Genomic DNA, 17763 nt, shown 5'->3' on the forward strand with positions numbered 1-17763 from the left:
AAGTGAAATAAAACAAAACAAAATTCAACACATGCAAATATGCACTAACAGCCAAAAAGGAAAAAAGCAAACAATGAGAACAAAACTAATACTGCTGCTCCAGAATTATCCATCTTGTTTTGTCCATCTCTCTCTTCAAATACTGTACACTTTAGACCTTCTAACCAAATACTCAAAGCAAGGTAAAAGATCTGCATTATTTTACTGCTTATTATTCAAATATAAACATACGTGGTCTCATGCAAGGCATAATACATACTAAGTATGTGAATAAGAAAAGACATTTAAGTTTGAATGAAGTAAGGCAAGTACCTTATAATCTTGATCTGGCAGCATGTTGAGTAAGAAAGTCACCATCTTCTGTGGAAACTCATATTTTATTGTCCAAAATAATAATTCTTCTAGAAAACATTTATGCTTCAAAACATCCATGATAGATTGATCTGCATAAAAGGTTGGAGGAGGGGATGTATAATGCAATAATTATTAAAACTAAAAATAATGATAGTGCAGTTGCACTGTCTTATACATAATTCAGTAATAAAAATTTAAGAACATCTTAGTGCACTCTGTAAATAATTTTTTTTCAAAAATACTGGGAAAATGAGCATGGCCAACACTGCACAGTGTCAGAGTCTGTAACCATAAAAAGGATCTCCCAGAGAAGTCAATGAAAGTTTTCCGTACAATTCTACCACACAGAGTCCAGTCTTCATTGATTGCATTGAATCGTATCACCCTGCTGTAATAGCTCCACTGACTGCAATGAATCACAGCAATCTGCACAATATTTACACAGCCACTTAACCGAGGGAAACTGTTAATATAGACTACCACTTAGCTGAAGTCAAAACAGCAAAACAACAAAAATACAATTTCTGATTAAGTGATGAGTTCTATCACCTAAGAATACATGTTCTGTTTACAAAGCTCTAAACAAGCTAAATAGAAGCAATAATGTATCAGTTATTCTTGTTTTAAAAGCAATATATGTACTGATTGACCAACAACAAAGTGTTTGTTTGGTTGGGTGTGGGTTGTTTTTTTTTTTTTAATATAAAAATTAACATAATCAGATCATCAGGCACTAGCTCCTGATGGTGCCAGAAGAGACAGTCTCATCTTTCCCCATTCAACTCCTGGCTGTTCACTCTGCCCCTTTACTCATGCTGACAGTACATCCCTGTGGGGTACCTACACAGGAATCAAGTCATCTTTCCATTCTGTCAGCTGCGTGTTCAAGCAGATCACTTTTGTGATTGCAAAGCTGCACAAACTGAGCTCTGCTAGAATAAACTGTTCATGAAGCTATGGCTTGACAGAGCATAAATCATATTAACCCCATTTAAAAAAATTACTATAACATAAAAGACTCTTTATGATCATTCTTCAAGAGGTTGATTATTTATGATTTAAAACTACAACAGGCATTTTTCACTCCCATAACATATAAGGACTAGAGGAAATAATAATAATGCTCCTTTATACCTAGAAATCCACTAGACCTGAGGATATACACACCACCACCACCCCCAAAATCCCATATTCCAATGGGACCGTATGAAGTGCTCCCATCAGCAGAGGTTCAAAAACACTTAAGCTGAACATCGTCTGGCCTTGAATACTCGCCTCTTCGCTGAAGTATGGACTTCAGGGACTGCACTGGATAGCTTTGTGCCTATTCTAAGCACAACAGCCATTTGTGCTTTTCCTAAGCAGGAATTACCTCCATTTTCCACCATTACTAAAGGTCAGAGTTCCCCAGCCAAGTGACCAATCAGCCCAAAACATCTCAGGAATTGCAAATCACAAGAAACAATTACTAATTTAAATTTTAGGCATCTCCTCAAGACTTTGGTAAGCCACACAAAGACAAGAATATGTTTTATTCAATGTATTCTACAACCGTTGAAATAAAAAAAAATACCTTCACAGAGTCATGAAAGATATTTTAATATTAAAATATTTTGTAAAGCATTACACATCACCTACTGCAGCAAACACATGATGATCATTTATGTTCTCTTCCTCGTCTCTTGTTAAGAAATTGCATATGTGATTTTACTGCCCATGAAAGCTTGGTAGCCATGCAGACTGAAGTCCTCTGTCCACAGAACAGATAGCACAGGTTTAGGTACATGCCAAATGCCCCTGAGTGAGAACACTGGGCATGAAGACAAATGACACAACACCTTATCTGTCACTGACGTGCAGCTTTCTCTGACAAGCATCACAGTTGAACAGCGCATATCAAATTCTTTATACAGCAGTTTCAGGCAGAGACAGAAGAATATATATCCACTTATACCTGCTACAGAATTTAAGTAGGCAGAATGCTCTTACCCAACTTGGAAAATTTGTCAAGAACACTGGGACTAATGTTCCCACTCTTGTGAAAAGCACCACATGATTTTAAATTTCTTTCAACAAATAAAAAAAAAAATAGTGCCTGTGGGTTTAAAATTCTCTTAAATCAGATGGATGCAGGATGCAGCTTTTAAAACAGTAAAAATAAAAATTCTCTCAATACTCAGTCCCATACCTGTATCAGTGAACCTCAGCATAAAACCTGTATTTTCTTTAAAGAAACCTTTTATTCTTTCCTAGTGCCACAAAAGACCCCACAGACTGTTGTAAACATCTCTCTGGAATATAAGTTTTAGCACCCTCAGTATATAAATAACCCTCTATGAAGACAGTACCACTAAAGACCTAGGATGGGACAGGGAGTCTGCTTATACGGAAAAGGTAAATCTGTTTTTATTCAATACTCAGTTTTCTAAAATTTTCTTTTCATACTCTTATTTTATACCCTATCGGACATAAAATATGAATACTGAAAACTTCAGAAAACTATTCAATATTTAATAAAAACAGATACTTACCCTTCCCCCATTGGCAGACTCCCTCCTCTGGGGCTGATATTAGGAGCTATCAACATCATGAGCACAGTCCATGTTGGGATGCCTCAGAGGGGGAAGACTACAATCCCTGGGGGGGAAATGAAATGTTGAATTAAAGTATCACTTTTCCTGAAATGCCACTGCTGATATTGGTTTTCAGATCTGGCATCTCAACCTGAGCTTCCTCCCTGCCTATTTCCCACGATCAGTTATTATGCATCAGAAAACCACCATTTTTTTCTTGCATTACCTGAGTCTAACTTGTCTTTTAGACAAGCTAACAGCCTCTAAAATTCAAGTAAGAGAGCTTTCCTTGGATGTCTGTAAGTTTCCTGCATGTCTCCAAAACTACCACCTCTTCCACATTATTATTCTCTGCCACAATCTTTCACACACCATTTCTAAGATGACTTCTTAACACCATTGCCAGAACATTCAGTTCTCTGCTTTTCCAGCTTCCCAATCTTCCTCCTTCAATCTGAAATCACTAGAAACAATCAGTCTTACTTTCCAATACTCCTCACAACACCTTCATACCTTTTTACTGACTTCATCAACCCTTGCATTTCAAATTAAAGTTCCAAACCTTCACTCCAAAGCCTTTCCAGAAATTTTATTCCAACTTTCACCAGTTTTTCAACCGAATGTTCTTTTCTCAGGGCTTGCAATTTCCTTGTGCTTCCTATGTCAGTCTCCTCATACTCATATTAAAAACAAACAAACAAACAAAAAGTATTCTTTATTTAATAATAAGAGTTTAAGTATTACTATTTAAACACTTTTCAGCACAAAAACATGTCAAGGACAACCACAGGACAGGGCTACCTTGTCTCTAGCCTATGTTCATTCTTGAATTAAAACTTGCACTGATCTCAATTTGAGTGCTGCTTATGTTGGACTAGAAATTGCACAGAAGACTAATTTCAATCTAGGAAAATAATGGAGTGGTTTCAAAGGAGATGTCATTCAAGTTTCTTTTCTTAAACATTACTAGAACAGTACAGAAAGACCAACCAGAACCAGAGAGAACCATTCTTGCCTGGCTGAGAACACAACCATACTGCTGTACAGTGGCATAATGAAAAAAAAAATTGTTAATAACAAATATATCAAAAACTTGTTTGCTAAGCTGTAGTGCAACCTTGCCAGCCCCACAGTGAAAAGGGAATGAATTTTTAGAGGTCAACTTACGACATGAATGTGACAAAATGACTGGTCAAACAGAGTGCCAGACAGTGGTACTCACTCAAGGGAAATCAAAGTTGCCAATTACCACAATTTCACTTGCTATTCTTTTTTAGACTTTGCTACGTTTAATACCTGTCACATGCAGCACTACAATGCTTGCGAAGTGAATGAGTATCCCTACATAATTTTTAAGATAGACATAAAGCAAATATGATAAACTGAGATCAGTACTTTATAAATACCTTTGGTGGTGCTGCTTAGTTTCACCCTCTTGCGCTTGCCCACACCTTGGCTACCATCCTGGTCCTCCTGGGGTAGGGGAAGAGTTTAAAAAATCGATAATCGTATATTTAGAATTTTATTGCCAAGAGATGGTATGCTCTCAAAATTCTGGTTTAACTATTGAGCTAAAACAGAAAAGCCCTGAACATACTCTCTTACCAGAAAAATACTTTTACTGTTTACAGGAACCATGGACTCCATGCAACTCATTAGAAAAAACACCCACAATTTTTCACATTGCCTTTTTTCCCCCTGCAGGCAACATTATCATCTGCAAGTTCAGACATCTTAATCTATTTAATTAATTTTGTAAGGTTACTTGCTTTGATTTCTGAAACTGATTGCTGAAAAAATGTTTAACACTAGAAAATTTCTAACTGTTGCACATCCAAGATTTCACCTTACTCATCTGCAGGGTTTGGGGTTTTTTGTTTCCTAAAAAAAAATATCAGCCAACATATTGGCTATTCAAGCTGGCAACACAGACAATTAGCTAGACATTTTCTAATCAACATAAAGTTTTGATGCAAGAATAAAGTATTTTTGACACCTTTAAGAGGCCAATTCTAATTGCTGAATTCTAATTGCTTGTTCTCTACAGAATAATGGAAACACTTTATGCAGGCACTTGTCATCTGAAGCTTTCAAGGCACTCTGTAAACAAAACAGCAAAGGTTCCAAAACGCAATGCAAGTTAAAAACAACATCACCACCACTTTACAAAATCTAACACTGGGTGTTCAAAAAGAATGTGACATTACGGGACTATATTAAATGCTGCATGGATCTTTATTAACAATGGTTGTCCTAATGAAACAGTGGAAATAAAGGAAGTTTCCTACCAGATCTAATAAAATGGGAGATAATTAATGTAGATATCTACTGTTAAAAATAAGTAATTGATATCCTCCTTCTCTAAGCAAATGCCATATTTTACTTCCAAACTTCACTGGAATGATAAAGAATCTGATACTTAAGAAGTGATTATCCTTCCTTGGGGAGAAAGATTACTCATATTTTATATCTAAGGACTGACCAAAAGTATCATGTTAATGAAAGGTCTGAATTGTCCTATCCTTTCAGTACCTCCATCTGAAAATTCATTTTAAGATGGATACACATTTGAGCTCTCAGGTGTCCTGTGGTCTTTGTGAACACATGCTACTTTTGTACTTCAGTCGGGAGCCAGTCAGTTCTCAGGATATTGCCACTGCCCACTCCCCCTCAGGGGGGACAAGTACTCCAAAGCAAAAACCAGACCTGCTGAGATATTACTATGAACTGCAGGACTCTGCAATCTACATCTCCTGCCCTGAAGAAAAGGAATCTGAATTCCTGTAGCTAGAAAGTTGACAGCTGGATGTCTGAAGACCTCTTCAGCAGTCTTAGTTAATCCAGAGAGTTGCTAGAGGAGCCTTAACCAGAAAATAATGCATTTGGGTGTACAAATTGTGATTAATGTGTTGGATTCTAGGCTCCAACACCACTGCTCTGGCAAACAAAATGCATTTCCCCTTCTACAGTATGAGAAGAATTTAAACATGTAACAGTCTTCATTGCAACTTTTGAAGTGATTTCACTAAAAAGAAGAAAAATTGAGTGACTTATGAGAAATGCTTTCTTGAGAACTTTTTTTTTCCCCCCTCGAAGTTAGACAGTTGGTTTCCATTGCTTCAGTAAGGTAGGATTTAATCTTAATGTCAAGTGCAGGAGTTTTAACAGCCTTGAGACAGTAAGTGCTATGTCACAAGGTGTCTGGCAAGCGCAGGCATAAAGAGTAAGAGAATGAGTAAGCAAATGTAGAACACCTTGTTTTTACCCATTGGATAATGCTGTGTAAATATACCCAGGTAACAGCAAAGATCTACGTAGATTTACTTTACATAATAGAATATTTAGCAACATGCCCAAGGTGTGACACGTGTTGTAAATTCAGATAATAAACTTTATTTAATATTAGATACTATACATAGATTTTTGCACAATTATATTAAACAGCAATTGGAGTCAATAACTACATGACTGAGTAATAAGGCATTCAGTGCTCAATAAACTACAAGGGCAGCCCAACAGAGATATCCAATACGAAAAGGTTTATTCATCAGTGTGGTAAAAGCATTCATGGACTGGGTTTTATTTGATTCCGTGGAATGTAAAAACTTCTTAAATAGGAGGACAGGTTTAGAGAGGGCCTTTTTTTCTTCTTTTGCACAAAGGAAAACATGAGGAAGAAAAGCTAATAAAGGAAACTAATGGTGAGTTCTCTCCAAAATACCACAGGATGAACACAAACCATTTGAGAAGTAAAGCACAAGTGAGCCTATACTGTTTGGGGGAGGGGGAGCAAAACAAAACAACCCACATCTCAGGATACATCCATCCTTCAGATTCATTTTTAGCTTAGAACCATCTACTATTGTAGAAGTGAAACTAAATACTGAACTATGCAAAACTTTTCAAGCTATTTAGTTCCCTGCAGAAGCACTGCTTTAATTTGTAGCCTCTGTAAATTTTGTAATCTAGCCTTTCATCTGTGAAACAATGCTACCTTTAAGACTCACTTGGTAAGAAAGAACATTAACCTTTCTAGATTCATCTTAAATACCAGAGGAAGAAAATCCAGCTAAAAGTGTACTTTTGCCAAATTTCTTAACTAGAACATTGGTTTACTGTGCTATAAGAGAGTATAGTAAGGCATAAAAAAAGCTGTAAATGCCCTTTGTAACTTATGGGGGAGGGCAGGGGAGAGGAAGAGAAGTCATAAAACAAGGTAACTTTTTCCTCATTTCTCTAGGAAGCATTTCTCTAGTAACATTATTTTTCCAATAAGCATTTCAGCCTTCTACCTGCACAGTTCTGTTTTGGCTTTTGGATGAAAGGACTGGACTTTTTCTGCAGCAACTCATATTTGTCAAGCAGACCATGATTAAGAAAAAAATTATAGAATAAAAAATTAACTTTCTTTGGAGATGCCACTGAGGGTTTTTTTTGTTTAAAAAAAAACCAACACAAAAACAAACAAACAAACAAAACCAAGAAACTTTTGGCATTATTTTTAATTGCATCCCATACTGTAGCAATGTGATTTTATTAAAGATATGAAAGGAAAATTCAGAAGTGAAAATATATACTAAAAAAACATTTAAATTTTGAGTGCTTATTGTTTTATCTGCATGTTACTTCCTCATTCTTTTTTAAAATTTTCTGAATACATATTTCAAAATAGGGTCCTGTGCTTCTTTACACTGTATCTTAATAATCTAATTAACATCTTAAAATTGATTCCAGGTATGTGAGTATATGCAGAATTTCAATTTAGAAAAATCACATCTACAGTAACACAATAAAATACCTACATGTATCTTTATATCCTGGAGATCAGAAAGAAATATCTCTCTAGAAAACAGGTATCTTTAACTAGCAAGCTATAATGCAGTTGCTGTAGTTCCTCCCATTTTTATTCATAAAATCTTTTTCTTGAAAAAATTATCTTTTCCTGATAAAAAATTCCTTCTCCCTAAAATACACCTCTGTCTCTACCTCCCTCTTGGACTTCTTGTCCCAAAACAAATGTCAGCGATATCCAATCTCTCTTCAGACTCTTAACAACTTCAGTTTACTCCCCTCTCCTCATCACTTACAGGGGTAAAACAGAAAGAAGCATGCTGAGCCATTTTAAGTTTATTTGAAAATACTACTTGAGGTTATTAACATTAACTTGAACTGCCTTCTTCTTTCATGGGCCTTAAAAGTGATACTCTCAGCAGTTTTTCACAGGTTTTTTTTTTTTTGTCTGTTTGTTTGTCAAGCGATGGTGAAAAAACAACAAGCAATACTTTGAAAAATGCCAAATTATAAATAGCACCACTGAAAGCGTAACAGATGCTGTTGTGCTCGTGACAGAGGCAAACATGTCATACAACTGTTTTAGACATACACAAACAATTGTTTTTACTTCAATACTTGTTCACATAGAATTCAATGTAAACAAAAATCCTACAGAAACTACACTTTACATTATTTAAAGTTTGTTATACTACCCTACCAGAATGGCTGCTAAGGCTTACTAGTTGAAATTAGGTTTTAAATAGTAGGGCAAAAAAAAGAGAATAAATTGGTAAAGTAACTCTACCAGAATTTAACTTTCCTCATTAAATTCCACTTATTTATTACAGCTCAATCTAAAAGGAGATTCCCTCCTTTTTACTCCCACTCAATGTGTTTGGTAAGTAAGGTCAAGTCTACACATGGGAATTTCTCTACAGAGAAATTCTCACTGCTGCTATCACCAGTTCAGCTGGATTCTCAAGTGCTAAAAACTGCTAACATCATTCACAGCATCACATGCTTTAAGTTTGCTTTAATCAAGCCCAATTTACTTGATAGTGACTTTTGAACTACCTACAGAAGTTTCTTCTACTTTACATACATAAATTAAACTGAAATAATATTAGCAAAAATAAGGATTTTTCAAGGGGTCCTTAGTAAATCAAAGGTATGAGATCTATTCCTTTATATCTCCATTATTTCTAATTATTAAAATGGAGACAATATGTGGTAGATAGAAGAGTTAAGGTTTGTGGGATTTGGCTGCAAGCATTTTCTCCATTTAATATTCCGTTGCAGTTCATTATAGTCTTTAAAAACAGTCTCACCTCATCTGAAGAATCCCCTTGTCCTGATGTTGCCGTAGCACCTGCTAAACCTTTTGAAATAAAAAAATTCAGAGATTCCTTTCATAAGTCTTATACTGAAAAGAGAGTATTTTATGATATTTAATGAGCCCATATGAAATGAAACACTACATTAAATTTCTTTAAAAGATACACAGCAGTGGACTGAGAAGTTGGAGTAAGATTTCCAAGCAATACAAAATTAGGGATTTGCAAGTATGTTCCATTGCAGAACTTTAATGTACTGAGTTAAGGGAGACGTGTTCTTTCAGAAATTGCAAAAAACTCTGATGACCTTCAGTGATCAAAAAAAATCCACAGCACTTTTGTAAGAATAGGTGGCTTAACTTAGTTGCAGTGACAAAATTCCACTACGAGCAATTTCATCTTGCCTACTCAAATTCCACTAATGCTATGACTGGGAAATGATGCTTAGTATATTAGCAACAAAAAGTTAATATGTTTAGCTTTGCTGATAGAATTAAAATGAGTCCTGTAATTTGGTGGTATGCTAACAGGTAATTCCTTAAGTTTCGTTAAGATTTGTTTTTCTAAAAAAATAAACTAAAAGAGCAGTTTATATAAACACCAGCAATAATCAAGTCTTCTCTTAAAATATTTTTCTACACAAACCTTGAACTGCTAATGTGCTAGTTCCAGCTCCTTGTTCCTGCATACCACATGCAATTTTATCCTCAGGAAACGCCAGTCCAGAGCCTTTCAAAGCAATGAGGTACTTTTCATGACTTTTCTTTGCACATGCATTCTCTCCAACACCTTGAATACATACGTAAAACAGCATTAAAGTACAACAACAGCTACTTGGTTCATATACTTCATATTCTATATAGGCAATCTAAAAAATGGTCCACAATGTTTTAATAAGCTGTACAATTATGAGATGTAGAAGCTAAGAAGTTTTTCCAACTGATGAACCGAAATCCAAAAGACCAGAAACCTTCTCAGTTTTTCCCCTCCAACACAGTGTTTTGTACTTCATTTCTGTTTTACCAGCACTGCCACCATTAACACTACAGCAAAAAAAAGGATTTGTTTTGATATTTCAAAACAGTTGATTTTGGACAGAAAGGACAGGGACCTACGATTTCCAATGGGGAAAAAAAAACAACAACAAAAACACAGTAATGGTACTATGTCATATATATATATAATTTCTAATATTTGGAATTTTTCTTTCAAAGTTCAAGTTTTGACAGCTGCAATTAACGGAAACTATTCATAAAGATATCATCATTTCAACTGTTTGATGAAGCAAAAATCACACTGCATGATTGGGAAATGAAATTTTCCACAAAGAAATGGACTAAAAAAAACCCCAACACATTTGTTATATAAGGAAAAAATAAACTTTAGAGTAGCAAATTGTGTCAAGTATTTAAGGAAGAGAAAGCATGAAAAAGATGACAGCTGTGCACCTTTTGCATTCGAAGTCAGAAGGGCAGGTTTTGCTCTAAATTCCCTTTATTTGCTTTCCCTACCCAGACACTGTACCTACTCAGACACACATATTCTCCATTCCCAGCGTCCAGATAATGAATGCCTTACTTCCCATTCCCTCTCTACTTTTCTATCTCAGGAAATCCAGCACATATAGGAAAAGAGAAGTCATTACACTTCTCCCATTCAAATATTATTAAACAGGAGAGAAAAAGAGGAAGGAAACAGAATAAAGACAACTGTCCCTGAGGCAGCTTTCCTAAGTATTTCTCCTTTCAAATAAACATTTGGAGATTGCCTGTTCTTCAACTACCTGCTGCCCAAGCCAGTTATGGCAACTTAAATCTACAGTAATTAGTATTTGTTCCATACCTATGCAAAGGAAGCATGCAAAGGGACTCAAAAAAGACACCTTCTAATCACAAGAAAATAAGATGGAGTTCATTTACACTAGGTGTTTTGGGGTTAATTTCAAAGCATTTTCAGATCAGCATTTTCAGATTCATTGTGATTTGGCACAGGATGGAATAAATAATTGGGCGGGGGGGTGTTTAAGAAAAAAAAGAAAAAAGGCTTTGCACACAAGTGCAGGACAGACAATGGCCTTTTGCCATTCACATCTCCTCCAGTAACCTCTGTGAGAGCAGATCCTAAAATAAGTTAGACATATTCCACTTTGAATAAGCTTGATATGCCTTATTTGGAAGTACTAAGCTGCCACGTTCACTTCTCTTTAAAGAGAATGGATTTATAATAAAAACTCTTTTGAAATGATATATCTTTATACGGTTATCCGGGACACAGAAGATAAGAGATTTGCTCTTACAGGTCTCAGTAACAAATGTTTCTAGTTGCTCCTGATGCCCACCCGCCTTCTAACAACAACAACAAATCCTTAAAAACATGCATTTTTCTGTGTTTTGAGAAGTCAAATAAAAACATGCAGAAGCTGAAGTGATAAACAAAACTTATGCCCTTAAATTCTTCATAATTTGAAAATTTAACTATTAGAAATAACACAAACGTACCAGAGCTAAGATCTTTGTAGAACTGTTGGCTAGTCAAAACCTGGGTAAGAACTGATCGCATTGCTCCTCCCATTTTGGTCAAGTCTTCTAGAAAGGAAACATGAGGCTCCAAAACCTGGAGGATTTTATGAAGGTCTTTCTCTGATGGCAGATCAAGAGCTGAAAACCACATAACAAGAACTTTTGGTCTAAATGTCATGTAATTTGGCCAAGACCTTCACAAGGCAGAACAGCTATGACCACCACAAAAGAAATTAATTTATATATTCATAATGCTCTAAAATTCACATGTACAAGTTTCAAATTAATCCTGATTTCATTTTCTGGATGAGCTCAAAACAATGCTAGGTTACCCTTAAAACATATTTAAGAAGCTCTTCAGCAGCAAACAAAATCAAATCTCCTAGCCAGGCAGTAACCTCGTTAGGAAGAGAGGCACAAAATTCAATTACATAAACTATAGATAGCATTCATATATTCATGTACTGTGTCTTCACAGATTGCAAAGCAAGAGATAGCAGCATGGTAAGATATGCTAGATACATGCAAATTTAAAACATACCAGGCTCATTATACCCCTCTCTTAAGTGCTGAATAAGACTAAAGATGAACTGTGGAAGAACTAATTCTGACATCATCAACAAGTCTTTCGGGACACATGGAACATTTGAATTTGACTTAATCCGGTGTCTTTTACAAAACCTATAAAACAGATGAGAAAAATGTTAGCCAAGCACAGCTCAGCAGAGTTAACATATACTAAGAAAACCATTACTTTTTCCATTTTTCAGAGAGTATATATTTTTACATTAAAGGTGGTGCGGAAATGGTATTCTAAAATGCCAACTACTATATTCAAACTCCTTTTGTTTCCGAGTCCAGCAAATTATAAAGGTGCCAATTTTTATTCCCTTCTCAAAGTTCACTATCTAACATCCCAGTTTCTTCCCATACATGTTAGAAGCATCTTCCATTGAACAATTAGAAGAACACTGAATTTTTCTTTATCAAGACATACCTCCCAATTTCTAAACAGCCTAATTGAAAATATCAAACTAAAACAGTTCCTCTCCCTTCTGTGAAATAGTCAGAGGCTGGCCTGATTCTTCAAGTCCTCATTCAGATAATGACTTTTTAAATGTCTGTTGATATTAATAAAAACAACTTCCAAAAGCGTAAGAGTTGGCAGGATGAGTATTTATTTGAAATGTATAGCAACTAACATTTACTTATCAAAGGACGATAGAAACACCCTGCAAAAATTGTGCAAATTGTTTCATTTAAAAAGAAAATAAAACATTTCTTCTTTGGAGAATTCCTGTATGGCAGTAGTTGAGGCTTGGCTAACGCACAATGACATGAGGTTGAGCCAAACCCCATTAGAGCAGACAGAATGATTTCCCACTGACTTAACGTGAGCCTGACTCAAGAGCCACTGAATACTTTTCTGCTTCCAATCTATTTTTAGAAAGGACATTTACCAACATCAAAGAGTTATTTACCCATGTCAAAAAAGAAGCTAACAAGGAATAAAGAGTCTAAAAACACATCATACAAAAGTAAACTTTACTGGAAAGGTTCACTAGATTTTACCAGTAATTTCTCAACATAAAGATTCAGAAATGGATTCAGCTTTGTTTGAATATGAAAATTGTTTTCTGAATTTATGCATGTCTTCACTATATTTGCTATGCCCTATTTTCCAGAAGAAGCCCGCTACTTTCTACAACATGTGCCTTTCTTCTTTAAGGACCATTAAAGTATCACCTTCAAGAGAAGAAGGAAATAGAAGAAAGCCACAAGGCAAGTATCTGAATTTAGGGCACACACACACACAAAAAAAAGAGGATACAAGTCCAGCAATTAAGATCGCATCTGCACAAGAATGGCTAGCATCTTCACAAGACTAAAGATTAAGGGCTTCTCTTTTGCTCTTACACATTACAGATGACACTTTTTATTAAGAAAAGGTAAACAAGGACAGTACTAGCCAGATGATTTGCAGTGTGTATATACAGCCTATCCATCCCTGGGGGGGAGGGGAAGTAGTGCTGACAGAAAGAGCTCAATGATGACTGACAACTTTCTGTTAATTAATGCACAAATGGATGGTTTTCACTTTTGTAAATGACATTCACGGAAGTTATGAGAAGTCATTCACTTTTTCACTTTTGTCATTCACTTTTGTCTCATCCACATACAGAAACCTCAACTGCCATAAAGCACAAATCTGGCTTGATCTATGCTGCAATATGGTACCTCATTTATTATCTTAAAGGTATTTGGTTTCCCTTTCACCACTATCCTTATAAAGAAAAGATCAAAAGCAAATAAAGACTTAAAAGACACATAAGGAAAGAATTACTGTGCAGTGTGTTTTAAAATCTTTTACTGGTCCTCCCAGTATATTTTGCATTCAGCCAAAATACATTTTCACTGGTTATGATCACAAGCTAAGGGAGCCACGGTAACAAAACTCACACATAAAGTTGTTTTGAATCCCAGCTTCTGCTAAGCACAAGGCTTCCTTCCACAGAAAATAAAAAGCTCTGCTCCCCAAGAAGCCTATGCCAGCATACCACTTGTGAATCAGCCTATGGATTAATTATCCCACATTTAACATACCCTGTAGCTGAAGGTTATGAATCATGTCTTCTCTCGAGATTCCCAAGAAAGCACTACTGACTTACAAAGTGTGCTATTATTACTGTATTAATACAGGTTCTGGAAAATCAAGGAAGAGCCCAAATTCGATTCACTGTAAGGAAACATCCTTTCACTGTCACATGCACAAACTGCAGTCGTTCCAAAGAGGGAATGATCTCTAGATACCAGGCCCTAAACCTTAAAGTAGGAATGCCGGTATCATTTTACAAGACAAGCCATATTCTACATTTACGGTTCAAAGACTGCAATATTAAAATATTGTCCGAAATCAATATACTATTGTAGCTGTTCTTAATTAACAGCTACAAACGTGTACATGGTGAGGATCCCAGAACATGTCCTTACTGACATGACTTGCCACTGGACAAGCTATTGGCCATACTGAATTTCAAGGGCAAGAATTAATCTGAGCCACAATGATCCAGAAATCCAATGCTCAGATTTTATTATTTACAAACCACATTGAAGAAATCTTACTGAGCCCAAGTTTATAATATTCACCCATCAGACTCCGTTTCATGCCGAATTACAGAAAACAAATCCTGCCACTGTATGGTACTTCCACAATCCTGAAATACCGACGCTCTGTTCTACTCAAAGCTCTATCGCCTTTAGAGTGCTATCCAATTCTTCTACAAATATTGACCAAAATGCCAGACACTGGCTTGGAAGATCTTCAGAGTTAAAACAACAGCTGTTTTAACTAAAGAAGAGCCAGAACCCCAAGCTGTGCCAAGGAAGAAACAAGTTGAAACTTCTTATACAGGCAGAAAGAGACACCCGTGACAAACTTCTCAATGGGTTACACAGTCACTGGACAAACGGCAGACAAAGCTATTCCATAATCAGTTCCTTGTACTTCTAAAAGAGTTTCCTCACCACCGCAGGTAAAGAATTATCTGTCTACATAAATGTACATTTCAAAATGCTCCTGAGAGTATCAAAATAGGGATTTAATGGGCAACAAAAAGGAGCATTTTCCAGATCTCTCCTAGTAACATCAAGCCTCAAAAATCCACCACTTGGAGAAGGCAGAAGTCTTAAAGAGGAGGTAATGCAAGGTGGATATAAACTTGATATGAAATACATTTATTCTAAAGAAGCTCAAAAAAAAAAAAAAACTATGGAGAGGAAGACTGACTAGATAACTGACAGATCACCTTGATCTAAGCTTTATTACATGATTTCAATATTGCAAAATACTTTTTTCTAACAAGCCTGTAGTTCCTATTTAATCTTTAGTACACCATATTTCTTGTGCTATACAGTCTTCCTTGTAAATAATTTTTACTGTTATACTATAATGAGCTTTAAGAATAGTTGTATTTCAGTGAGAGTGCCAATTCATTAGCCCGAGATACTCACGCCCTATCTCACTGAAGGCCTAACATGGAAGTACTAAAATACAGGTCTACAGGGAGACAAAACCATCATCTTTTTTCCTTATTCTTGTCTCCGATTCAAAAGTATATTCTGATTTTTGTTTTCTACGCAGTTTCCTACCTTTGAAATTGCTTTTTCACAAAAAGACAAGGCTAATTTCAGCAAAAGGAGAGAGTAACACAGTAACTTGCAATTAAATAAAAACAGAGCTTTAACAAGGAACCTTGTCCACATGACTTCAAATATAATTCCTGAAATTTCTTATGCTGCATCGATACCTTATTTGTAAGATGCAGAACATCGTTGACATCTACATGAGTAAGGAATACCATGTAGCAACGTTGACATCTTCTGAGCAACCTTCACTTTAGACTTTTCAGATTCATTCCATTCTCTCCTGCTATTTCCATCTTTAATAATTCTGCCATGAATTTCCAAAATGTATTTTAGAATTGGCTTCAGGTAAAATAACTCCTTTGCTTTAGGCTACAGTTTCACAACTGCTTAAGTTAAGCTAGGCCAGTCCTCCCACAATTCTGTCTTCAGCCCTCTTAATTGTTCCACCACTGTCACTCGATGGATCCAGTGTTAAAACAGCTCAGAAGCTAAGCTAGCGAAGTTATTTACTTAAAAAACCCCAAAACGTAACAAAACCAACAACAAAAAAAACCACCCCCAATAAAACCCCAAGAATTTCACTGGGCCAGCTTAAATCAACGAACACTCACAGACCTGCCTCCTTGGAAATCACACTGAAATCCCCGAATCATCCTGCCATCCTCCCTTTGCTCGTTCACCTGACAGAGAGCAAAACACAGAGAATGGAAAACCAAAAGCCCAGCAATGCAGGAGGATGCTGTCCTGACCAGCAGATCAGGTAGATACATGGCTTGCTGTGAAGCCAACTCCTCCACTTCAAAGGAGAATTTTTAAACTTCCCCAGTTATTACAGCAGCTGATAAATGCCTTCAGTAGCAGCCAGACCCCACCTTTACAGCTTTTGAACGTTTGCTCAGCCCTCCTTCCACTACATCCCACAGCGTCTCAAGTTTCAGTTGCATTCCAGAAACTTGACATAAGTTCATGCATACACAGGGGGACTATTTTTACTCTCACTTTTCTCTCGCTATTTTGTCCCCTGCCTCCTCATGCTTAAAAATCATTTGTTTTAAACTGGATCATAAAGCTGTCAAAAGAAGGCATCCCATTTTCACAAGTCTTACAGTACTACAGCACTATGAGTACCTGACTCCGACAGAAGCTTTTAGGGACAAGAATCTGGGACTCAAGGGACAGGACCCAAGTAAAAACTACGGGAAGCCAATTCCTAAGCAAAGGAAGTAAATATCTACATGATTCTTCAATTCAGTAACAATGTCAAATCTAAACCGAGCTTTTATTTAAGACATTACATACATTTCATACTGTATACCACATGACTGACAATCTCATGTAATGTTTCATAAAGTATTCAAACGAGTAAGTTTTGTAAATAAGAATTCAACACACACTTTAAGAAGAGTATGCATTTTGTCCCCACTGTAAAACTAACACTATTCTTATGTACACTGAAGCTACAAAATAGATGTAAGATGCAAAATATTTTTTATTTTACAATTGTCTCTAAGAGTTCTCGTGAACTGATTTTTCATTCTTTATGTACTGGTAAAGAGTGTTTAAATGCTTTTTCCTGCTTCTGCAGTTCACATTAAAACAAATCTTAATTCAGAACAAAATATAACTTGCATAATCAAGATTAGAAAATTATCTTGATGAAAAAGGATTTTGATATATTGTAGCCTTGCTTTATGTAAGTTCACTGTCCCTGACCAACAACAAACACAATGAAGAAAAGCAGAGAAATAAACTAACTGTTCCTCTGAAAATTAAGTTTTGTGTGTTCCTCCCCCCCCCCCAGTAACTAAATTTCAATAGTTAAATTCCTTTCACCTGCAAAAGAGGCTTCCAAAAGTGAATCAATGCGGTACTGACTTCAAGGTCTGAGGAATGACAGCTCTTCTGCTCTTTAAGAAAGCTGCAAGCTACAGAGGAGTTCAGAGAGAAAACTGAATACTTGCATTTCTGCTATTAGGGACTGTGATGAGAAGCAAAGCCAACTGGAAAGGTGTCAGTCTAACCTATCTAACCAGGAAAGCTCCAAAGTAGAGACACTAGAGTTAA

At 36.1% G+C, this 17763-nt stretch overlaps 1 protein-coding gene across 1 annotated transcript in view; it reads right to left on the reverse strand.

The window, feature by feature from the left end:
• Positions 1-17763, reverse strand: part of UBR3 (ubiquitin protein ligase E3 component n-recognin 3) — a 119370-nt gene that overhangs the window by 92488 nt on the left and 9119 nt on the right. Inside the window, exons 2-7 of the mRNA XM_082313627.1 lie at positions 12095-12234; positions 11533-11691; positions 9680-9823; positions 9029-9078; positions 4334-4400; positions 313-443 (exon numbers count right to left, since the gene is read on the reverse strand). Coding sequence (XP_082169753.1) covers positions 313-443; positions 4334-4400; positions 9029-9078; positions 9680-9823; positions 11533-11691; positions 12095-12234 — 691 coding nt within the window. The remainder of the gene's footprint in view (positions 1-312; positions 444-4333; positions 4401-9028; positions 9079-9679; positions 9824-11532; positions 11692-12094; positions 12235-17763) is intronic.

The sequence above is a fragment of the Platalea leucorodia genome, assembly GCF_965183815.1.
Source record: "Platalea leucorodia genome assembly, chromosome: 5".
In the NCBI taxonomy this organism is placed as follows: Eukaryota; Metazoa; Chordata; class Aves; order Pelecaniformes; family Threskiornithidae; genus Platalea; species Platalea leucorodia.